The following is a 25,101-nucleotide window of genomic DNA, read 5'->3' as shown; positions in this document are numbered from 1 at the left end:
CCTTAGATCATACAGTATTTATACTCAAGACATCTATTATATGTACATGGTGGAAGAACTAATTTTATTTAATTTTTTTGCCAAACGTACATATAGAAAAGAATGGTATACCGTACGTGTATCTACCTCACATTTAATTTGGACACCAAAATATATCACGGATCTACTGACACCTTTTCCAATAAAATTATTACCAAACTTTCGGAAAAGTTCGTACGCTATAACGATACGACTTACAAAAAAACTTGTCCCATTATGCCCCCCTCTCCCTTGGTACGCATTAAGAATAAATATACGTGTCGTTCGCGGATAATTTGAGTGACCTTGAATTGGCCTTGATGCTTTCACTTAAAACATAATCGTTTCCACTGTACGACGTTCCCGCACGTAACTATTCTAACCGGAGACCGGAGATGGAAAGCAGAAACCGTCGACCACCGTCGAAAACCAGAAAGGTAGCGGGACCCTATGTATAATGTATGAAAATAATTTGCCCGTCCGAAGTGTCTCTAACATAAACAGAACGGTCGTCCTCCAATAGTAAGCATACCTTCGCGTGCGCAAGTTTCATTGACTCTCGAGTTATTGAACGTGTTCCGTCGAACTACAAGCTGTACGTATAACCGTTCCATAAGGCACGGGACAAAGGTCAACGAAATACACCTGAACTCGAGAAGACTCTAACGATCCTTTGAATAAAATAATGATAAAGGTAAACGCGACGTTTATTTTCCACGACTACGCGTCTAGCTACACGTCGCATACTTCGTTCAGAGGCACTCTAGTTGAAAATTGTATTCTACTCTCGTTCCATTTTGTCCTGCCTCGAACTCCCGGCAAACTTGCGAAACGTAAAGCGAGTTTCACAACTTCAGCAATCAAACAAGAAATAACATTTACCCTGTACGGATGAGTCTGGCCAAGGGATCACGTGTTCACCGAACCACGTGACGGGATCCGAGTTACTAGCAATTAACATCACGGGCCACATAATAGAGATATAATTTATAACTCCTTTTTCTTCGACCGTTTAGAAAGTCGTATTTCACAACGTATGACAACTACCAGTGACGTAGAAACGTGGTGTACGATAAAAACTAAAGGGGATATACCTTAATAAATAAACCATGATTCCATTAAATTTACTGTCTCGTCAAAAGTAGCGAATTTAAGCACAACATTCGTGCTTAGAATACCACACGGACCGATTAGTCACCGTTGTTAGCGATTGTCAAAAGGTCGAAGCTCGTTATGTACAAGGTGAATCGAAATCGATTCATCCGGGCGACGCAACGACAACATTTTTTTTATGATTATTTTATTTGAACGTTACGCCACGCGTTTCGATGTTTAAAATTGTTAGTCGCTCAAAATTGGGAATGAAAACATTCTCGACTTGTCGTTTCAACGTTTTGAAATTCGAAACGACGAACACAACGGACACATACTGCAAACAAACTGAAGAAATACATTTAACATTAGCAGACAAATAACCAGCATTATGAATAAGTGAAAACCGGTCGTGCCGCATGGTAGCGCAAGATCTCGTATATCCAAAGATCACGATAGAAAAACACAGAGCACGAGATTCTGGTACATCGTCCCTCGATCCTTCGCGAATGATCGTTTCGTTAATCGTTTGGTTCGTATTTCGTACAAATGTGAATTCTTTCGAAACTTTGATCGGAAAAGAAACGATTTTTGACGCGCATTGATCCAAGTAATACAAATTCCCGCCAGGAGGGTTATATCTCCTCCGTGACGGCGTTGCGTCAGAGAAAAAGCTTTGAAATCCACGTTAATTCCCGCACGGCGAACCCTGTGCTGTCAACCTGTGTCTCGTTGCCCGTAATACAGACACGGGACAGAGAAACGACACAAGAGAGAGCAATAAAAAAAAGAGAAAGGTATGATAATTACCAAGGAGTCGTCCCCATTGTCAGCGCTCATAGCCCACCGCTAGCGCGAGGGAATTCGAGATCGTCGTCGTGGTCGTCGTCTTCGATCCTCTTCGCCGCCCTTCCGATAGAACAACCTTGCGCTCGTCATTCTGCAGCGTATCCTAAATCCGCAGGACACTCGAAGGACTCGTTAGCAAACACCGGTGGTACCGCCTCGCACCTGTCATCTGGCATTGCAGCAACGACGCGGCTTGGTGGCACGATGGCAACGCAGAGAAGGGACGGGAAGGAAAAGGACAGAGACGCGAGAAAGGACGAACGCAGAAAAGAGAGGGAGAGGACACTGACACACGAAACGTCAACGACACTAGCACGCCGTCGTATTGCTCGTTCCCACGAAACTCGTCGTAGACTTTTAAATTACGCCGTGAACACGCATCCCGCACTGCACCCCACTCGAACCTTACTCCGTGCTCTATTTACGAGTTTCGTCGAGCGACTGGGAGACAAAAAACCGATTAAACAATAAGCTTCCCCGCACCAAATAAACTAACCTCCGCACAGATTCACGGACAGGCGCTAACTTCCAGCAGCTCTCGACTCAACAGCTTGCTAATGCCATTCCCTTCCATCGCGTCACCCCCACTCCTCGACCATTGTACGAACGACGAGGGACAACCGATACGTTTACGCACGAATTATCTTACCACACGTAACGTCGCGTGAATTATCGCTTTCCGCGTTTCGAAGGCCGATCGTCCGAACCGGCCCGTGTTTTCGAATTTGACACGCGAGCTTGAAAATACTTGGTAAATCATCGACACCGCGACGCGCGAAAGATTCCCGCTCAGGAAACCATGTTGTAAACTTTACGTGCGCGCGCATTCGCGTCGCGAAGCAATTTGTACGACGATTTAATAGGACGTTTATGTTACCGTTATGGAAGGGAACAATATGGATTTTATGCATTTTACGGCTACTAAATCACATTTTGTAATGTCCTCCATTGAACGTGTGCGGATACGAACAGATGCCAATTAATCGCTGTTACGCTTAAACGTAATATTAAGTAAGTACAGTAGTAATTGACGGAGGGTAATGCATTTCTGCGGAAGTCACTTCCGATAGGGGATGTACAAATACTTCAACAGTTCTAATTATCAATGCAATGGAATTGTATCGTGGAGTTGGAAATGATGATAAGTTAGGAAAGTAGTACATAGAATAAGGTTATGTTTTCTTTGGAGCAACTTCCGGCTCGAGGATGAAAAAAAATCGAGTACGGGAGTATGGTATTATCAGTTTAAACGTAAAGGAATGAAATAATAAAATGTAAAAAGACGTACACACAATGAGACAACACATTACACAACAGACAAGAGACTTTTTCACAACATTTAATAAAACGCTATCAACTATGTATGCCTTTTTTTTACTCAAATACTCTAAAAGTTACTTACATACGTGTAGTTTATAGTATATTATGTCGTAAGGTGTCACATCCCTCGCAACGCATCAATACTTGTATCTACGTTTCCTTTCGTTTCTTCTATTCTCGAACATGAGATTTCGTTACCATGTACACTGACAACAAACGTAACGATTTAGGCACCAATCAGTGACGATGAACACAGTGTAAAACACGGAAATAGAAGACTGTCGAAGGTGCTCGGGAGCTGACACGTCCAGTAAGTATGTATAAATTTAATACTATCATCATTATCATTGTTTCCTTACGTGTAATATTTCAATTAATCGTGGATATAGCGATCAACGTCCCGGGATGCTAAAGGTCTGTGTCTGAAAATCTACAAGGTGAATAACAATGGGTTACACGAATGAAAGTCTGCGCAACATAACCTTGTCGTCAGACTTCGTCGTTTAGTTCCAAATGAAAAAATTCGCGCGGTTTTTTCTTCTTTTATATCGAAGTTTACCTTGAAATTGCGATTAAAGAACAAAATTGAGCCGTTGACCATTTGGGCATGAGAATTATCGATATCGAAAAACTTATTATTCTCATCCAAGACTTTTCGCGTCGTTATATTTATACGTGTGCGTGATACTAAACGGGTCTGCAATTTCAAGGTGCTGTGTAAAAGAATGAAAGAACAAAAAAAATATACGAGAGCTTAACATTATGTGTTTTGTAGACAGCGTGCACTTGCTTATGCCAGACAACCATGATTCTCTCACATTATAAACGTGTATGTATCCGCAACGCGTGTGCATTCATTATGTCCTTAGTTACAACACGAGGAAAATCTATTCTCTATCATCGTTTACCATCAACCGTTGATTGAAAAACCATTCGAACTCGATCTCCTACTAACTGGCATAAAAAAGTCCCATAATTTAATCCTTAACCTAATTAGCCTGGCAAACTGCATTTTTTATATGCACAAAATATCACAATCGCTCACATTTCGTGGTCGTGTACAAATGTGTTTCTGTGTATATATATGATCGTGTGCCTTCCCCTCCTATCGATCAGCGACGCGAACGTTTTCAGCCTCGCTGTCGCAACAATACGCGTTTTTGCCATCGACGCTGTCGCACGAATTCGAAACTTGTTTTTAAAAAGACGCGTGACCCGCGATCCTACGATTAAAGTATTAAAGTTAAAGATATTATAAACTGCAATCTAAGCTGATCCCATATTGTTTCTTGGTCACAACCTCGTTGAATTTCTTCTGTAGCTCCGTTTGAGAATCCTTGCCGTTTCAAGGAGACTTCATAGAGATTTTCGACGAAGACCTTCTCCGGAAAATCCTTCACCGAATTCGCGGCCCCGGATTCTCGTCGCAGTTTTCTGAGAACATCGCCTTGTCCATCCGATCGATTGAATAATCAACAATTTTTCTATGGATGGAACAAGGGCAATGTCTCAAGTTTCCATCCCGGGCGGACGCACACGTAGCCGCAAAATTTTTCTAACGACATCCACGGGACTCGTCATAATTAACCGCGAATGATTCCCGAGAAGAACATTGGTTCTTTTCAAGAATCACATAAACAATATACTCGGATTTACCTAACGCGCAAAAGGACGACTGGTTAGAGTTCCAGTATTCTAGAGTTCTTCGTATCTACAGTTCGGCCTAAGCGGATACAGTTTCGACCATTGACTTCTTAATGATCTCCCCAAAATTTTCGTCACACTCTTCCGTACTTTCCGATTGTTGTTCGTTACTTTGACTTTTCTCTACCTCGACTTTCGATCCGTTTCCGTGATAAGTACCGTGCGCCTGTGGCTCCATTTCTCCGTAATACGAATATCTACCAGACAAAAGTTCCGAGAACGGTTCTAGTTTACCCATTTGCTGAACAGCGTTCATTGGTTGCACCGAATTCAGATTTGTGTATTGCGATCCGGTTGATTCGTCCTGGGCGAAGCTAGTTTCGTAATTGGAAGAATGTTGTTCGGGATGGACCTGGCAGTTTCCCTGAATCGATCCAGTGTCTTGTCCGTAAGGCGCGTAATGTGAGAACCCTGAATTTCCTGGCACCGCTTGAAACTGTGGCTGGAATTGCACCCTAGATGTGGAAGGAAGGTTAGCGTAAGGTTGGTAGTCCTGATAAGTAGGCTGTTGGAAGTTCACTCCGACATTCGTTTGGTTCGAGAACGTTTGAAACGCTTGACTAAACTCGGGATGAAGTTTCCTTTGAGGTCCTTGCGTACCATCAACAGTATCCTCACTAGGATAGCAATCATCCCTGATAGCGTAAAGATCCAGGCTATCTTCTCTTGTACCAGGTACTTCTGGTTGACAATTAGCCCCGCCGTCCCCGGCGTCGTGATTCTCGTAATGCAGCGTCGTGAAACCACCCCCGTTCAGGCACGACTCCGCGTTTCTATTCTCCATTACAGACCCTAAATTGATTTCTCTTAAAGGACTTCTACCATTCTGATTGTCGGAAGCGTCATGATCCGTACCTTCTTCTTCACGCTGTTTTTTTTCTAGCTCTAACCGCATTAATGTGTGAATGAAGTGCGTCCGCACGCGAACCGGATTGAACTCAATCCTACCTGAACTGTTCGCGCAGCCGTCGCGTGTACATCCACATGGAAATCCCGCTCGATCAACCTGTAAAAGTATACCGGATTCGCGAACACATATTTCGTCAACATGTTCATCTCTCAACGTTCTCAAAAAGTACTCTACCAACCTGACACTTTACATTGGCACGACTGCAAGGACAGCTCTCAGGATCGCAATATCCTTTGCATCCACAACCGCAATGCTCTCTGCTAGCTCTAATGTCACGGCACTCGTCCTTCTCAACGGCATCTATTCTACGTACACCTGCTGCTCTAAGTAAGGCTCGTCTTTGCCACGTAGGCACTGGCTGGAGGAAGTAGTAACTATCGATGTCCAGCTCCTCGTTATCGCTTTGCTCCTCGTCTGTGTCGTCGCTGGGATCCTCCGAACTGGAAGCCGCCTCGACCACACAATTTGCAGCACGTTCGGAACGTAGCTGCGCTAATCTAGCACGATGGATTCGCCTCTGCTCGGTAGCGTGCTCCGACAATGAGAACCTTTCGGCGTGAGTATGCGTCGCACTCATACCAAGCGTACTACCACCCTGGAAAAGCAGATGGTTCGATCTGATATATCGTACTATACATATTTAATAACATAACGTTCACCGTACACGTTTTCGTAAAACTGATAAGATGAACTGCCTGTGCACAAATTTTCAAATAGAATTTCAAGAAATGATAGATATTTACCTGGGAAGGCACACAGGTGAAACCCTGCGCCCTAGGAAAGTAGTACACAGTAACGGCGTCGAAGTGAATATTGCGTTTCTTTTTCATGGACTCGTCGGTGTTGCTTCTCTTCGGGGTTGGAGCACCTTCCATACTGTCTATCAATCTTCTTTTTAAATTGCTCTTCGATGGACTGGAAAAAACCGGCAACGGTGTCTGCGGCGTGCTGAGAGTAGCAACGGTGGGCGTGAAAGAGTCTAGTTGACTCGCGGCTGTAAAACAATAGCACATGAACATATGCCACACAGAAATGTCTGGTAATATGGTTATCATAGATTTTATGAAAAGATAAGAAAGTGAACTTTATTTGTATGTCGTGGCCTGGTGTTTGTTTTTGGAAGTAACCGTGACAAAGTGTGCCTAAGTAATGTGTGTGTTATGGTTTATAGGCAGTGAGCGACAATATACGAGGGTCGTTTAATAAGTCCCTAGATAATCCAAGTACTGGCGCTCGTAGCATAGGAAATGGTTTGTTTTTAGTGAGCATCATGACTCATTAGACAGCTGTCAAAGTCTCAGTTATATCCATCACATGGTTTCATTTTTATTGTCGATCGTAGCAAGAAACTTCCTCTTGCATCAAAACAATGCAGTTTCAATGGCCAAAATCATGGAATTAAAGTTCGAGTTATTACAACATCCACTGTATTCACCAGATTTGGCTCCCAATGACTTTTTTTCATTTCTAAACATAAAAAAATGGTTCGACAGACAACGGTTCACGTCGAACGAGGTGGTCACCGCCCAAATAGATGCCTATTTTCAGGACCTTCCGAAATCTTACTTTTTAGATGACTTAAAAACGTTGGAGAAACGCTTGGAAAAGTGTATAGAGTTAAAAGGAGATTATATTGAAAAATAAAAAAAAAATCTACCTAAAATAATTTGTTCTTCTATCTTTTTCTAAGGACTTATTGAACGACCCTCGTATGTAACGGTCAGTACGAATCAAGGATCGTGAGAAAGAGTACTGAACTAAGTGTGAGTGAGAAGACGTGAATAAGTGAGAGCGAAAGAGAGAAATACGGACTCGTATATATTAGTGTGTTTTAATTGTTCATACCATTTCTATTGTGTCGTCGTTGTGCAAATAAATCATTTTACTCATAAAATGGTGTTGTGACATTTTATATAATAGCATTATAAGGGTAATGACGCCATAAAAAAAAAGTAAACATTCTATAGACGCGATCAAATTAATTACGATCACGCAAGAGCAGCGTGAAAATTTTTATGTAAAAAAAACTAAACAACGAGTTTAATTATTTACCTTTCTCTTTGTCGGAAAGAATATCGTCAGGTATTCTATCCAAGAAAGATGTCTCGGAATCGCTTTCAGGGGCAGGTGCAGGTCCATGATCGCCAGGAATTTCGCTTCCTAGGCCAGAATCGCTTCCATCCGACCTGACCTCGTCCCTAGCACCCGTGGCGAGCGCCAGACTTTCAGCCGAATCCTCGGTGAAAGCTTCTGGCCTCTCTGCCTCTAGCCTGGTTATGATCTCCGAATTGATATCGACGCAACACATAGACTCGCTCTCTGGACAGGAGATTTGGTCGGAAACAGGATCGTCGTCGCAACCACGAAGGCGTACGTTTGTCACGGACACTTCGGAGCTGTCGGAGCCGGTCTCGGTTTCCGTCTCTGTGTCTACGGCTTCTGGAACGTCAGCGGATGGTTCCAACTCCGGTGAATCTGGCGTCACCTCGGACGTGTCTAGATTGTTCAATGGCTGCAGACTCTCCACGGACGATGACAATGAGGTGAACACCACTTCTTCGTTCTCCCCAAGATTCTTTATAACAGCTCTGGACGCGGTTTCGTCCTTGATCAAATTCTCCACCGCCGTTCTCACCCTCGCCAGAATCACTTTGCATTCTTTCATAGCATTCGATGACGGCGATTGCTCTTCGACAGACGGCGTTTTCAATCTCAGAGGCATTGGAGCCGCCGACTGTTTCTTCGCGCGGTCTTCTGGCTCGGTCTTTTGAACGTCGTGCGTGCACCTCTGAATGAAACACGTGTCCTTCGGTAAATCTTTCTGTTCAGATGGTTTCATCTCTTTAGTTGAATCAACCGACGCATCTAACGAGTCTCGATTATTCGTTAGCTGTGAACTACCCGTGGAGGGTGACGATGAGGTGAAAACGACTTCCTCGTCCTCCCCCAGGCTCCTTATGATAGATTCAGACGTTGTTTCGTCTTTGACAAACTTCTCCGCAACGGATTTCGTCGGTTTCGGCGACGTAACCTTCGGTATCATTATTCTGCAATTTTTCATAGCGTTCAACAATGGCGAGTATGCTTCGACAGGAGGCGTTCTCGCTGTGAGCATTGTGGGAGAGCCCACCTGCTGTTCGAAATGGTCCTCAGGCTCAGTCTTTTGGGCATCCGTGTTCTCGTTAGCACCCCTTTGGACCAAACATGATTCTTTCGGTGGATCTTTATGGTCAGCGGGCAGTTCCATCTCTTCCGGGCTACTTGGTGTCACTGCGGACGCGTTTAGATTGTCTAATGGCTGTAGATTCTCTACGGACGATGACAATGAGACTAGCACGACTTCTTCATTCTTTCCAAGATCCTTTGTAACAGCTCTAGATCCAGTTTCATCCTTGGCCAAACTCTCCACCCCCGTTCTTATCCTCGCTAGAATCACTTTGCATTCTTTCATATCGCTCAATGGTGGTGATTGCTCCTCGACAAGCGTTGTTTTCAATCTCAGAGCCATTGGAGACCCTAATTGGTCTTTTGCACGATCTTCTTGCTCAGTCTTTTGAACATCGTGCATGCACCTTTGAACGGAGCACGTGTCCCTCGGTAAATCATTGGGTTCGGATAGTTTCATCTCTTTAGGCGAATCGACCGACGCCTCTGACAAATCTCGATTATTCGAGGGCGACGATGAGGTGAAAAGGACTTCCTCGTCCTCCCTCAGGCTTCTTATAATAGATTTGAACGTTGTTTCGTCTTTGACGAACTTCTCCACGACGGATCTCGTCAGTTTCGGCGATATTACCTTCGCTGCCATTACTTTGCTACTTTTCGTAACGTTCGACGACGGTGAATTTACTTCGACAGGTGATTTTGGTCTGGGTACGACGGAAGAGTCCATCTGTTTGTTCGAGTGGTCCTCCGGCTCAGTCTTTTGGGCATTCTCGTGAGCGCACCTTTGAATCAAACACAACTCCATCGGTGGATGTTCGTGCTCCTCGGATGGTTTCGTCTCTTCGCTTAAATTGGACGTCGTCTGGGACGAAAGTGCATCGTCCAACGGCTGCAGATTTTCTGCAGGGGATGGCGATGCGGCAGACACGATTGCTTCGTCCTCTTCCAGATTCTGTACAGCATCTTCAGACGCCGCTTCGTTCTTCGTCGGTTGCTCTACCGCCGTTTTCACCGATTTCGGCGACGATATCCTCGCCAGCAGCACTTTGCAATCTTTCATAAAGCTCTGTAACGGCGACTGCGGCTCAAGGAACGGTGACTTCGACCTGGTTACCACGGGAGAGCTCGTCTGTCTCGTTTGACTCTCAGACTCGGTCGTTTGGACGTTCGTGTTCTCGTAGGCGCACGTCTGAACGAGACACGATTCCTTCTGCGATTCCTCAGAGTCGGTGTTCGCGTCCGCGTCGCAAGCACCATCGCACGTAGCATTCTTCTTGGGTTTCTTCTTGAGGATCGGTCTCTTCTTGTCCTTTCTATCTGTCGTCGGTTTGTTCGGTGAATCGACGTGCTCGGCCAACAGCTTGGAGCTTTTCTCGGCCATGTAAGCGTCGTTCGTGGGCACACTGTCGTCGCACGCGCACGATTCGCTGAGTTCCTCGCACTGTTTCTCCTGGCACGGATGATGCTCCCTCTCGGGACTGTCGAGCGTCAGCGAGCAATACGAGTCTTCGTCGACGAACGCGTCGGAATATTCGAGGTTCCTGCGACAGGTCACCGAGTCCTCCGCGCCGCTGGCGCGTTCACTGTGCGCCGCCTCGGCGTCTGTCGTCTCCTGATCGTGGCTCGTTCGCACGCAATCATCGAAACTTCCGTTCGTCGTTGTCCTGCAAGAGCTCGTCAGTGAACCGTCGAGGATCCTGTTGTTCTTCGCGATGAGGCACGAGTCCGAGGACAAAGATATCTCGGCCAGAGTACGCTCTCGAAGACTGACCAGCACCGGCGAGATCCTCCTCACGTCGCTACGCAATTGATTCGCCTCGTTCTCCGGTATCTCGACGCCGATCCGCTTGATCTCCGCGCTGATCGGCAGGAAGTCGCTGGCTGGCCTCTTTCTAGACACCGACGACGAACCGGTAACGTTCCTCTCATCGTCCCCGTCGAAACACATACCCGTCGACGCTTCGTCGCGACAGCCTTGCTGCGCGACCGGTTCGCTCGAGTTACCCTCCGTCTTCGTTCCTTTGCGATCGGAGTTCGAACTCACGTCCTGCGGCTCCGTTCTCGAAGCCTCGCGCGACGACGCGTCGATGGATTCCTGGCCATCGTCGAACCGACCAGCACCATTGTGCGCGTCTCCGGCAGCGCTCGAGGCATCACTGCCGACCTCCGTGGATTCGATCTCCGTCGTTGACGGCGTCGACGATGCGACGACCGTTCCCGACGATTCTATCGAGGTTGAATCCCCTTGGGCCTCGAAAGGACGTTCCCGGGCCGATGACGATTTCATCTGGAGCGTTTAATCTGCGGTCAAGAAAAAAAAAACAAACAGTTGCATTAAAGGAGAGCAAAATAAAGAAAGGGAAAATACGAGATCCGTGGACAGCGAGCGCGCGGGCGACTTGAACTTGAGAAAATATTTTAAATGGAAACGTATCCGCGAGGACGAGACGCGGGGAATCGGTTCGTATCGCTTCGCCGTTTCGTTAAGTAACTTATCCTAGTTACATTAGTCGGCCCCCTCCCGCCCCCGTGTTTCAAGGTAATCGCATTCTCCGCATTGCCTCTTTTCCTCGAAATATCATAAGCAAAGGGACGGAGAAGAGGATGGAGGGATCAATAATCCGCGCGCTGATACCGCGCACCGGTGAACGGAGAGACACGGCGGTACACGCGCCATCGACGCTCGAAATCGGTAGTATGCCCGGAAAGACGCGTCCTCGGGTCGTCCCCCCGAATCGAACCGTTTTGGATGCTCACCCGGGATCCTAAAGTCCTTAGATCCGTCGATATCTTTCTTATTACGACACCAAAATAAAAGGGTCCGCATATAATCCTGGCCGGAGATTATTGATTCAAAGCTGGCAGGAACGGATGGGAGAGGGGGCGGTGTGGAGAAGAAGGGGGAGAGGTTTCTGTCTGCCTTCGGTTACCATGCGCACCTTGTACCCCTTATATACCCCGGAGAACTCGACGACCAGGTTCTAAAAAGGTTCTCGCCTTCGATTTCTCCATTTTTGTTTTTGTCTATTATTATTATTGTATATTTGTCCTTTTTTTCTCTCCCTGATTACGTTCTCTTATCTTTTTACCTTCGAGCCGCACGGTCTTCTACCCCCTCCACCACCGTCCGCACCACTCGGTCCTCTCGCGAAGCCCGAACCTTCGAACACGAGACCCGACCTCGATAGTCTCTTATCTCGGAGCCTTTAAGTCGTCTCGCAACGCCAGCTGCCTCCACCATTCTGCCCGCGAGCGCGTCTGTCCCTGAGATCCGTCGAGCAATCGGCGTCCTCCATGGAGGACGACCGCACGGGCCCCGTGCCGCACGGCATGCAACAATGCCTGGCCCGATTCGAGCCACGCGAACGAGTTCGGGCTTTCCTCAAGGGGGGAACGATTGTCCAACGTTAACGACGATGCGGGGTACGAGCTCTCTCGTTCAAAGAGAACGCGTCGGAGTCACGGGCAAGATCCCCTCGCGCGTATCTCGAGAGACAAAGGACAATGACGGCTTTGCGAGATCGATATTTGCAGAACTAGGAACAATTTAGCGGCCCCTCGACACGAGGATCCGACCGAAGATCGAAACAGTGCCTGCGAGATCGACCATGGAACGTCCTAAAGAGCGACTGTTCGGTCGAAAAGAGCGCACACGGCGTAACGGTCGAGGGAAGAGCAGGAGGCCGACCTGCGGCAGAAGATCCGAAGCCAGACACGAAGATACGAGGATTACAATCCCTTCGCGTTGAAGCGAGGCAAGCTGGACGACCGCGAGAAGACTGAATTCCCGGACGAAGCCCGGGAGACTCGGTTCGACGATGCTGCTCGATGCAAGAAAGCGAGGGAAAAGAATGCCTCTATGCGAAGAAGTATACTCGAAAGAGAGAAGAGGAAGCGGAAGCGCGTATGTCGCGTTCGACAGCTCGGAGCAGAGTGAGCGGAGGTGCCTCGACGCCGCGTCGATGACGATTCCGTTCGGCGGCTCGGCTCGGCCGCGCTCGTCTCCGCTCGGCTCACTTCGGCTATCTATCTCTCTCTCTCTCTCTCTCTCCGCGTTAGCAAAGAATACACGCGTACTTCGTACGTGGGAGTGTGCGTGTGCGTGTTCGTGAATGTGTAATACAGTATACCGGGGGCTACGAAACGTAGCCGTGGTTCTCAACGACCGATCGACCCGGAATACAACGCGACGATCAATCTTCAGCTATTTTCGAGCTTTTTCCGAAACTACGACCGCGCGGATGCTTGAATCGCGCGAGCATTTATCGCGGCCCAAACGGAGAAAGATCGAGGGAGAAGGGGCCAGAGATAGAGAACCGTGTCGACCGGGAGAACGAGATTCCCTGAACGAGCGAGTCATTGATTACTCGTCGGTGAAATTCTGCGGCCTTTCTAGAGTAATTCTATTTTCCGCGCGCACTTGCGCGCCAAGGCGAGTGGGACAGCGTCGACTACGCCTACGCGTACGCGAGCTAGTAAAATTATTAACGAAAGGTATATAAGTCTCTTATGTTGACGCACGAATTGTTTTTATACCTCGTGTTGAATCACGGCGATAAGGAAACCGTATACGCAGCAACTTTAAATAATATGGTACTAAAGAGATTTTAGTACGACGAAAGTGACGATTTTGTATACAAACTTTTGAAATACAATTTATTTCCTTTGGACGTAATTAATTGCAATACACGGTCAGAGCGGCCGAAAAACAATTAGGCACGCGAAACGCTCGTGACTCAATGACTAGACGTCCAGTTATTTAAATTAACCTCGTTACACTTGCTCGCTTACGGTCGACGATTATCGAACATCATCGGTCGAGAGCTAGTTATAGTCAGGTCGCGTGTGTATCATTGCGCGGGCAAGTTTCGTAGCCGCGGCAGGAGAATTCTAAGCCTCTCAACCTCCAATTCGAGAGTGTTTGCTTATAAACAGGAAATAGAAGATCCGCGAGTAACTGCGGAGATTCGCCGCGTATTATCGATCCGAGCAATTGACCAACCTCCCTCGAACGTCGATGACAATAACTACGTGGGAACGTTATCTTCGCGACGCTATCGGAACGTATAAAATACGTATCCAGATATAACCAAAACTAAACAACGTACAGACAGGAATAAACAATGTTACAATTGATAAAACAAAGGCCGTGAAAACCACTGATACAGACGGTATATTCGTGATATACCAAACAGGTTTCTGTCATTACATAAGGGGTTATAAACCAAAGCGACTATATCGTTCTTATCATTAGCCTTGCGCGACGATTTTTCTGGCAGATTTACATCGGAAATCTCGATGATCCAGAAACGAAAGATTCTGTTGGAAAACGACGTGCCCGAAGGCTGCGGATCAACCTTGAACGCCTTCGTAGTTCCAGGATCGATTCTGCGAACGCCGCGACAGATCGACCGTATTGGTATCGCCTAAATTTTGACGCGTTCGCGACATTTTCGCGAAAACCACGCGACTCTTCGATTTTTATTTCGACACCGGTGCATTCGAAAAGGGGAAAGTCCCGCATCGGTGGCGCCGCTCGCAGAATTGGCGCGGTATTGTCTACGAGTATCGCTCGGTCTCCCTCGCTCTCTCGTCTCTTCCTTGGTTTCTCACATTTATATTTTTCTTTTGTCTTTGTCGCACGCACACACGCGTCTCTCACGAACGGTTCAACGAACGAGAGAGCGCGGCGCTTGCGCGAAGCTGCGCGACCGGCGTAATTGTCGCTACGCTGCGAAAGTAGAAGGCGTGCGAGCAACGACGACAACCCTCTGACTCGTCTCCCTTCGGTCTTCCACCGGTTCTTTTTCTGTTTTTCTTCCTTTCCATTTTTTCTTTTTCTTTTTTTTTTACTATTCAAGAAAGCAACGACACGCCGTTCGGCGACGAAACGCGAAAACGGTACAAGCCGAGCGAAATCTCGACTATAGTTGGACGGAAGAAAGAATCGATGTCAGAGTTCCCCCCCACCACTCGTCCCGATGGAAAGAATTCATCCCCACTATGTTGGACGATTACCAGTAATGGGACGAAGCATATCGCAAGTCGTATTAAAATCTTGATCAAGCAATGGTTGTTTAATCCTCCAGAAGTCTTGTTTAAAGGAGTGGGAAGGACAGTATATAAAAGTAATTTTTGAATGTGTATTTAATACCTTAACAATTAATTCACGAATTACAACACGGATTTTAGTATTAGAACATAGAATGCAAGAAAGACGCGATAATTTTATATTAAAAATATCTATTCCAAACTTTTTATGGAATTAGAAGGGACGAACGCCGTACACAGCATCTAATATCACGGATCGAGATGTCTGGGATTGTAGGAGTTAGGTCGAGAGGGAGGTGAGTTCTTGTGCGTCGAACTTCCCCCACCAGCAAAGTCGAATTTTTCTTCCAACCGACTGTAGTCGCTTCCCTGCGACTTTCTGTTCGCTGTCTATTGAACGCAACAAAGAAGCATGGATGCGAGAAGCTGCAGCTGCATCCACTTTTGTGTTTCTCCGTTCGTGGGAAGGGAGGTTCATGAACTAAGGGATCGCGTCTCTGAGTAATAGATGAAAATTAACCATATAAACGTGTACGTAATAATATGATAACCAAGTGCTCGACTTGGTACGGTATTACAAAATATTTCATAAATTGTAGGAGAGACTTTTAATACAAAAATATGTCTGAATCAGTAAATTATTACATTAATTGTTCGCATGAAAATTGACAACAATGATACAGTCATCGACGTTTAGTAAACGATACGCATTATCGCTACTTTCCATGCATCTGCTTTCATCTCGTGGCCACCATCTTTTTATTGGTACATTCTGTATACATAAAGTACGCATTTTGTGCTAACAAAGGATCTCATCTTCTACAAATTATGGAAGTGGTTCTTTCACATCACTTCGTTACTTTTTTTTCAACATTTTCCAGAAATTATGCAAGTGGTTCTTTCCTATTTCTTCATCCATAACAATTTTGAAACTATATTATTGTTTCGGTTTACGCGATACCTCGTATACTTGCTTTCACAGCGAAAGTATTTACAACAGAATTTATTACACAATCCGATTTAAAAGCTTTCCAGCTGCATGCAAATTTTCGATACGCAAACACACGCGAGAAAAAAAACAACTGCAGAAACGACTGGAACGCGAGCGAAACCGCGGGTAATAAGTGGGATAGCCTGTTTACTCGAGGAGTAAATAAATAAATTTGTTAAGTAGGCGCGTTTAATCGAGCACCATCGAAATTGGCCCATGTGCGACTCCTTTTCCCGCTCGCGTGTCGTCGTTTCGATTGAATATCAAGGTCGCGTTCTTGAGCCACATCTCGAAATTTTGCGCGTCTCCCGGTGATGTTTACTCAACTCGCGAACACTCCCGGTTACTATATAGGCATATACGTCACATCGACGTAAACGTGCACGCGACGACGACGACGACGGACAGGTGCTTGCGACTTACGAGCGTACGAGTCGAAAGATCAACGGTAATTGCACCGCTTTCCAACGAAGACCCAATTTACATTACATTCATTCCCGTGGCTCCGTTGCTATTTACTCTAACGATTAAATAATTCCTCCTGCGCCCGTTACTTTTATGTACGCTCTTAGAAGCGCTTGCTTCCTTGGAAGCTTTCGTAAACGTTTATGGTCAAGAAATACGTAAGTAACGAATCCTCGTACCAAACTTCAACATTATTCGATTAACATCGAATTAGGACAATTATCTAAATAGAGACGTTTTATCTACATCAATTATTCGGATTAAACAAAGTTTATCCGGATAAATCCGTATAAAAAATTATATCCGGATTAAAATTTCCGGACAAGTTTATCTGGACGATGATCGAATTAGATGAAAGTTTAATCGAGCAAAAGTTTGTCTGTGAAATCAAAAGGTAACTTGGATGGATTTCTTAGAGAATGAAAGCGGTGAAAGTGTGGCGTGGTGCTTCCTTAAAGTCGTAAATTTACAGATATTCTACAAATAAACGAATTTTTTGTATGTCTATGTAAAGAGGATTGCAAAACTTAGTCTGTGATTATACATTTTTAAAATTGTTATCTGTTTGTTTGTTCGTATTGGGTTACTTCAGGTTTAATTGAACCATCTCTACTGAACAGGGTAAGTAGTACGCAATTATAAATAGAAACTAATTGTGTCTAGTTGCTATTATGCCACGGCAAAAAGAAAAACAACTGAAGGGAACGTAGTTTTAGCAATAGAAACTATATTAGTAAAATTTCGATCGGTAGGGGGTGAGTATACCTTGGTTATACATGCTTTTACAGGAAAAGCATTTATGACATAATTCGTTGATAATTATTATTCTAGGTTTGTTTAGATTTCTTATAATCTAGGTGTTACTGTTAAAAAATCTTTTGTTTTTGTTTCTTAATTACACTATGTTAATTTTTCACTTTTGTTCCCAGTGTCTTGGGAATATGACCCTAACCTTTGGATCGAAATGTCAAGAACACGTACTTGCTTTCGAGAGACATTGTGTATTGTGTTTTCATACATTTGTTAAAAACTTATAACATTTACAAGTTTACTGGTGTGGAGTATGCTCTTTAAATTTATAAATTCTTTGTCGATAAATAAACAATTCGTAAACTAGAAAATAAAATAACGTCAATTTTTAAACATTTACGATTAGTCGATGTTATTGAGATAAATAAATATTTTTCTGCTGGACGAGACTGCCGAATACACCGAAAATATTGTAACTGATGATGCAAACATAAAGATTTACACGTATTAAACATTTTGCTCCGATTTTCACGTTTGTAAAACAAAAACAGTACCGAGGGCTCTTATACGTAACGCACAGTTTTATCGATAAAACAACGAATAAATATTTATTCGGCTACTTGCGTTATTCGAATAAATTTTTATCTAGATAAACCTGTATTCGCGACGAACGAGCGATACTTTTACTCGCGGCGCGTTGCTAACAGTTTATCTAGTTAAAACGTTACACTCAGATAAAAAAGTGCCAACTCCTCTTCGTACCTCGCCTTCGAGTTGATAAAAAGAAATATACACGTTAAAAATGATCGCTCGATAAACTCTAGCGGGTCGTACGAGTTGGGCTTCCAACGATAATATTACTCGCTCGAAAATAAGGCGTTCTCTTCAGCCCTGTCCCAAAAACGTATCCGCCGACGCTTCGAACGATGAATAAATTTTACTTCGAGGCTCTTTCGAACTTCGATTATATCCCTTTTCTTCGTAAAAACGCGTGCCTTAGTTCCCTCGTGGAATCGCTAACCGTCTCCCCCAGTTTCCAAATGCAGAATCCAAGCGAAGACGTTCAAAAGGGACAGTTTGATCGGGCCTTGATACGAATTTTCATCAAAAAGAACCGAAACGCGCGGCTTGGCCCTCGGCTTTTCTAAACTCCCATCGAAACGGGAGGAAGAACCGTGCGTGTGAGCGAGAGGGATACACCGAAACGTCGCGAGAGCGAGCGAGTAACGAGATCAAAGCAGTTTTACACACACACACACACGCGCGCGCGCGTACAGCAGACACCAACAGACGCTGCGATATTGCTCCGTCGTGCTTTCTTGCTTTCTGGGAAAGGTTCGAAGCGTACTCTCTCTCTCTTTCATTTGTCTCTCCTCGCTCTCTCATTTTCTCTTTCCCTGCCCTTCAGCCGTCGCTCTATCACCCACACAGGCGCGCATAACTTTGAACGCGAGCTGCACAAGTGCATCGTCTCTCTCTGGTGCACAGCGGCACGCGCATGGCCTCTCTGTCGCGCTCCCTCGTTCGCTCGTTCTCATCAGTAGTATTTCTCGCTCCCTCTCTGTCCCTCCCTGGTCTATCTCTGGCACCGTATACCCGTCTTTCTCTCGCCCACTACTTACACAAATTCTCCTGTCCGTGTCTCGTTCGATCTTCCAGTTAGTCCCATCTAGCCGTCTCTGTCACTTAGTCTGGTTCGCTCACTCTATAGCTGCATCTACTGCTCTAGCTCCGCTTCTACGCAGCTTTACTGGCACTGCTTTCCCGTGTACTCTCAGCGCAGGGCCACTATGACGTATCACTATAGCATAGCGCGGCCCACTATGGCGCGGTTACTATAGCACGGTGCGGGCCACTATGGCGCGCGCAACTATACGCGCCCACAGTCGTCCGCTGCAACGCATATGGAAGAAGAAGCAGCGCCGCGCGGGGAATTGGCGAACTGTTCCGCGCGACCGGTTGCCGATTTCCATGTTAGGTTGTAATTGTGTTCGATGGAGTAAATATTATCGTTAGAATTCATTAATCAAGCAAATGAACGTGTATCCGGTCGGATCGCGAATTTTTCAGGGATCAATATTGAAACACACCGCGCCATGCCAACCTATTTATCGTGTTGCACTACTGAAAGCCAACGCTTCGCCGTGGTACGGATATTTGGTCCGTCCATCTGGTCGAATACCGATCGTTAATCAGTTCGTGCAACATTTATGAAAATGTTGTTTCAAATCACACACTGTCTTGAGATTTTTCAAGTTTCAGGCGACGCATTAATAAATAATAAACCATAGATTTAAAAATAGATCAAATTGTATTAAAAAGAATTATAAATTTTGTATATATTGAATGAACCTATTTCAATTAAAACTTAAACTATTATCAGGTACAAATATTTATTCTTAAATTGAATAAATATCGATATATATTTGTGCTACACGTATTTCAGAAAGTGTAAATCATCGCTGAAACGACGGTTTGAGAAGGAATACCAACCATCCTTGTCGACTTTAAAGAAATCAAATGTTTTTCTTTTCCTCTTTTGTCATCAATGTTATTCTAACATATTAAAACGAATTCCAAAATAGTGGAAAAGAAAAAATAATGTTTTTCACGGGACGTGACCAAGCATTCCAGCAAGCTGCTCGACGATAAAGCACTTTAATCTGTTTCGTGCTGTTGAATAACCGCAATATGGAGACAATACAAATATTGTAAATAAAATGCATCAATCGTGTTCAAAACTGGATTGGCTCGAGGCTACATAATAGAACAAAATAACTAGTAACGACGGTGCTAAAGTTAAACTTATTAATCGACAATTTTAATATTTATTTTAGACTTTCTATTTGCAAAAAATGTGATTACATTTAAAATATGAGAATTGCAATTTTATAATCCCTCCATTGTTAAAGAAAGTATCTTTTGTATTAACTCCTTACTATATTCCTCAACCATTTCTTTCTGCTGCTCTATACGAAAACCACACAATTACTCAACATCTTCACCGTCCATCTCCAGATCGATCGACACCCCTAGAGACACGATAGTTTTAGATTTTATCAGACAAGTATCGAAATGAAAAACGTTTCTTTGTTTTTCTGTCTTCTCAACTGCAACCTTGTTCATCCTCAACGCTTCGTTCGAATTCAGAAATCGAATTTTCTTCCACATTTTCGTTCGAACTTCAAAGATCCCTATTCGTCTGTTTTATTGGACGAAAAATTCACGCTCTTTTCCATCGACTCGGATATCAGTGTATCCTGTACTTTTCAGAACCACGGATTCACGAAAGTAAATTTGTAGCAGTTAACGCGTATCCATTGTATCGTCGCGTGCGATTCGACGTGTGCACGTAGGTGGGTGGTTGGTATCCTATACTGTATAACGCGTGGACGAGACTGTCGCGTTCCCAACACACCGTGAACACGGTGGCGTAGGTCGCTTTGGCATAATAAGACCGAGGGAGAGGAATATAATGCAGCCTCCTGCGCTCAGTGGCCTCCCTCGAAGCTGTGGAATGTACCACCCACCCTCTCGTTCAATGCGCCAGAGAGAATACTCGTCGGTCGTTGTAAACACTCCTCGGAGCCATTAATACGAAAAATCTGATATCGACGCGATGAAAATTCGCACACGGATCGAATTAAGCAGATTTTTATACGCCTGTTGACTGGAATAGCTCGTGGCAACACGCCTCGTTATTATTTCCTGACCGCTACCTTCGACAGACTCGCGTTTCAATCAATGGCGGACGCAAGAGAGAGGGTGGGGGGCCTAACCTATCGACCAAAAAAGTCAATTACCCGAATTTTAATCGCATCGTGCAATTTTTTCACTCGTTAGCAAACGTCGAAACGATCGTCAAAACTATAATATTTCTATTCCGATGTCGATGTTTCGAATTGGTTTCGCGACTTCTGTCAGTTTCTCCCTCCCTCCCACAGTTTGCCTTTGCTCGTAAAAAAAGATTCGAAAACGATTGATAATACAGGCGGTCGAGAGCCGATCGTATCAATCAGTCCGCTCTGATCAATCGTGATTAAGCTGCGCGCAAAGTAACCGAATCCCCGATCGATTTCCTAATTTCTCTGTTCGGTTCTATCGACACCCTCGTCCAAAGCCAATTTCGCCAATTACACGCGCGAACTGTTCGCCGACGGCGACTAGAATTTCGGAGCAACTACGAGTAACGTGGTCATTCATCGAGCGTTCCCTGTTTAGTAATACGGAATCACCCGGATAACTGAAAAAATCGGGACCACCGCGTTTCAGTTATCCGGGCTCGTTTGCGTTTTCATTCCTGGAATCGATTTCTTCTCTCTCGTACCGACGAAATTCTGCAAAAACGGTTCGATCTAACGGGGGAACACGTAAATACGTGTAAATTACAAATTTATTACGAGCAACGTTATTGCGTTTCGGTTTGGGCATAATCGTAGCAGAATTACAGTCGAAACGAGAACGAAACGGAAGATATCTATCGGAATATACTTCATGGGGGTTAATGTTCCGCATATTCGTTATCGCACATCTCAGGAAACGCAACAGAAGGCAGCAGAAGCGTCAACCGTCCGCACAGCACCGTGTATAAACTTCCTTGTTACAATTTTCATCGGCAAAGCGTATCGATCGTTGCCCTACCTAAGGAACGAGTAATACATCTGCGCCGTAGAATACATTCACAGAATGGTAAACGACAAAAGAACTCTCCCTGTACCGTCGTCGCCATAATCATCCCGCAGTCAAGGATTCAACGAAACAGCAAAAGTTTCCAATCGGTCGTGAAATAGCAATCATTTTTTATATTGTTATATTTTCCATTCCAGGAAAACAGTTATAAATTCTACACGTTGAAACATCAATTTTGACGAACGTCACATGAATCGAGCGCTTTTACTTCTTCTTGAAAACGATAAAAATTTACTTTGTTTTAAAATTAGTCAGGTTAATCTTGTAATAGCTCGACGAACAGATTTCCCAGTAATGGTGTAGATAGATTCGAATATATACATATAATAATCACTTTTCATTTTATGACCACTGTATAACGAGATACGTAGCGATATGAAATTGCTTGTACAGAATTGTAATATGCTTGTGCACAATTACTTTGAATTAAATCGTAGCAAGAGGGTTTCTCGTTCGTGCTCCAAAACGTCCATCCGCAAAGGGTTGAAACGTTAATATAGTAAATTAAACGAAAACAAAGCGACAATGGTTAAAAAATGACGAGATAGCGAGTAAATTTTATTTATAAAATTTAAGTTCTTGTTTCTACAAAAAAAAGAAATATACGAAGAGCATGAATTACTTTCATTTGTCCAATTTTGTGTTATTAACTTTTTTATATGAATGTTTTGACAATCAATTATCTAATTGTTTTAATATCGGTATCATTTTATAAACAAACGACAACAGCCTACCGTTATTAAAAAACGATTTATATTGACCAGCTTTCTCTTTAAAAAAATGGAGGAAAATTATTAAGAATTCACAATGATGGAACATCTAAATCTAAATACAGTTTTCCATTTCAAATTATAATTAAACTCATTTGATTCTCGTTTTGAGCGGTGGATACGCTGCAAAGAATTCCATGCAAAAAAAGACACAATATTCGCAACAAAAAATGAAAAATTTGTTCCATAAATTTAAAAACCCGTAGAACAAGTAAAAAACCTTTAAAAAAAAGAGAGAACTGTGTCATTTCAGTAAAATGTTTAAATATGTACAAAGAAACGTTTATTTTAAAAATCGAATCATGTTCCAAACTTTTGTGCGACAGTGTGCATTTTGAATATCTGCACGGATAAAATGATTCAACCTTAACATTATTATTCATTTATAGAAGTTAACAATTTCGTTCAATCCTTGCCCACGGCGCCCACATCCGCCGCAAGGGTTGCCACCTTAACCGCCTACGGAAACCGATCGAACTTTCACCCGGAATCGCGAAATCTTCTTGTATATAAATCGGACAGACCCACGGTAGATCAGATTCACCGTAAACATGGTTAAAATTCAAATAATCCGTCTATCAATATTCCGAACACGAACGTAATTAATTACTAACTGCATTAATGCATTGCGTGTACAAAAACCTATAATACTAACAGAGACGAATACGTCACAGTACATTCCGACACACCGTTTCAATACCATTTTAATCATACATAATAATTATTTAAATAGAGCAATAGTTTCATGAATATATTACAACACTTACGGTCTACGTTATTAATGGGGTTCAAGCATGCAACAGTGTTAATAATATAATTACAATTTTTTGTAAAAAGTAAATTCCAGTATACGTGAATCATAGACAAAAAAAGAACAAAATAAAAGAAAATAAAAAATAAAAAATTACAGAATTAAAATCATCTTTTATTGCGTCGAGCATGGAAGTTCGGAGACGCTTTCGATAAACTTTTTGGGATTTCGTCTAGCGCGATCGTTATAGCGACAAACATACCCGGTGTCTCTCACGAATGTATTTCCCGGCGGGAAGGAGTCAGGAAACGAGAGAGGCGACGGAGGAAATCTGACGAGAAGCAACACGACAACGAGGACGCCAAAGGACAAGGGTTGCGAAGAAGTGGAAGCAAGAAACGGGAAAGACCGAACGGAACCCACGGATATTCCGCGAGGGTGCGAACGAGACGGAGGTCGAGCTGCGGGGGTGTATATTGGGGCTCGTAAATGGGAGTGGGGGGAGGTTCCACCTCCGGCCGAATCGATCCCACCGCAGTGTAGCACTATAGCAGCCCACGTGCATACGTACCATGGACTCTCCCTCTCTCTCCCTCTCTCTCCCTCTCTCTCTCTCCCCGTCTCTCTCGTGCTGGCACTTTCCACCCCCACCCTACGAATTTTCTCTCGTACTCTACACGTTCGTGGCTCCGCACCGTACAAACTGGCGCAGCTGCACCCCGGAGCGCCGCTCTCTGCGAAACGCGAGTTCTGGATTCTGAATGAAATTTTTTTTAATGATCGTGATTAATGCGTTGACACTCTTCCGGGCGACGGACGCGGAACTTTTACCCGGTTCGAGTGAGCCGCTTGTTCCGCGATGTGGGGCACTCGGGGTAGCGTCGCACAGTGGGCGACATCGGGACAAAAATCGAGTTTTAACTTTTGTTTCGATGACCGAAATCGATTATTTTGCGTCCCTAACAATACCCTAAAGTTCATCAAAAACAAGTAAAACGAGTTGAGAGTTATTAAATATAAGTTATGTATATTTAAGTACTGTTGTTAACGCTCATCCGTTTAATTTCGTGATATTTTTATATCTGTTCTAACTCATGAAAAATAGGTATTTCAACGATGACAGATACGACTCCTGTTCAATTATCCGGGGACACGATTCGATCGCTTATCCGGAGAGCCAAGAGATAACATAACAGACCTCTAATGATTTCCTCGAACGCTATACAACGCTAGAACGAAGTCGAAAAAAATGTTATTAAAAATCGATACGCCCGACGGTGCGGTACCGTATCCTCGTGCGCTGATTGGATATCCTGTACGAGGATTACTGACGCGTTCATTCAATTCGTAGTACGTACTACTCGTGTTCCATCGATGGCTGCAGTCACAGAATGCATCTATATCGCCGCTGCGAATTGAACGCGACGAAAGGGGGGGATTTGGGGCTGGAGCAAAACGGGAGAGGGGAGGTGCGGAAAAATAACGGACATAGTGTTATTACGTGCGTCGTGGTACACACGATCGACGAACGCATTCCTCCATAGAGCGCGAACCGCGCCGTAGTCTGCAATTTATC

General features: G+C 44.3%; 2 protein-coding genes across 8 annotated transcripts in view; both read right to left on the bottom strand.

Annotated features, from left to right (window-relative positions):
* Positions 1–2,507, bottom strand: part of Rgl (Ral guanine nucleotide dissociation stimulator-like) — a 56,827-nt gene extending 54,320 nt beyond the window's left edge. For 2 of the 3 annotated variants that reach the window (XM_076775218.1, XM_076775217.1), the window contains exon 1: positions 1,921–2,507. In XM_076775218.1, coding sequence (XP_076631333.1) covers positions 1,921–1,937 — 17 coding nt within the window. In that variant the 5' untranslated portion in view covers positions 1,938–2,507. The remainder of the gene's footprint in view (positions 1–1,920) is intronic. The other variant, XM_076775222.1, reaches the window with a different exon arrangement.
* Positions 2,508–3,282: 775 nt separating this feature from the next.
* Axud1 (AXIN1 up-regulated 1) overlaps positions 3,283–25,101 on the bottom strand; it is a 49,147-nt gene continuing 27,328 nt past the window's right edge. Inside the window, exons 2-6 of one of the 5 annotated variants that reach the window (XM_076776175.1) lie at positions 7,946–11,359; positions 6,637–6,887; positions 6,072–6,488; positions 5,839–5,989; positions 3,283–5,775 (exon numbers count right to left, since the gene is read on the bottom strand). In XM_076776175.1, coding sequence (XP_076632290.1) covers positions 5,003–5,775; positions 5,839–5,989; positions 6,072–6,488; positions 6,637–6,887; positions 7,946–11,345 — 4,992 coding nt within the window. In that variant the 5' untranslated portion in view covers positions 11,346–11,359 and the 3' untranslated portion in view covers positions 3,283–5,002. Of the gene's footprint in view, positions 5,990–6,071; positions 6,489–6,636; positions 6,888–7,945; positions 11,360–12,147; positions 13,014–25,101 lie in introns of those variants that run through there. The other 4 variants (XM_076776173.1, XM_076776176.1, XM_076776174.1 and 1 more) reach the window with 4 other exon arrangements.

Source organism: Colletes latitarsis, chromosome 10, assembly GCF_051014445.1.
Source record: "Colletes latitarsis isolate SP2378_abdomen chromosome 10, iyColLati1, whole genome shotgun sequence".
In the NCBI taxonomy this organism is placed as follows: Eukaryota; Metazoa; Arthropoda; class Insecta; order Hymenoptera; family Colletidae; genus Colletes; species Colletes latitarsis.
Note: the sequence above shows the minus strand (reverse complement) of the source record. Positions and strands in the feature narration are given on the sequence as shown.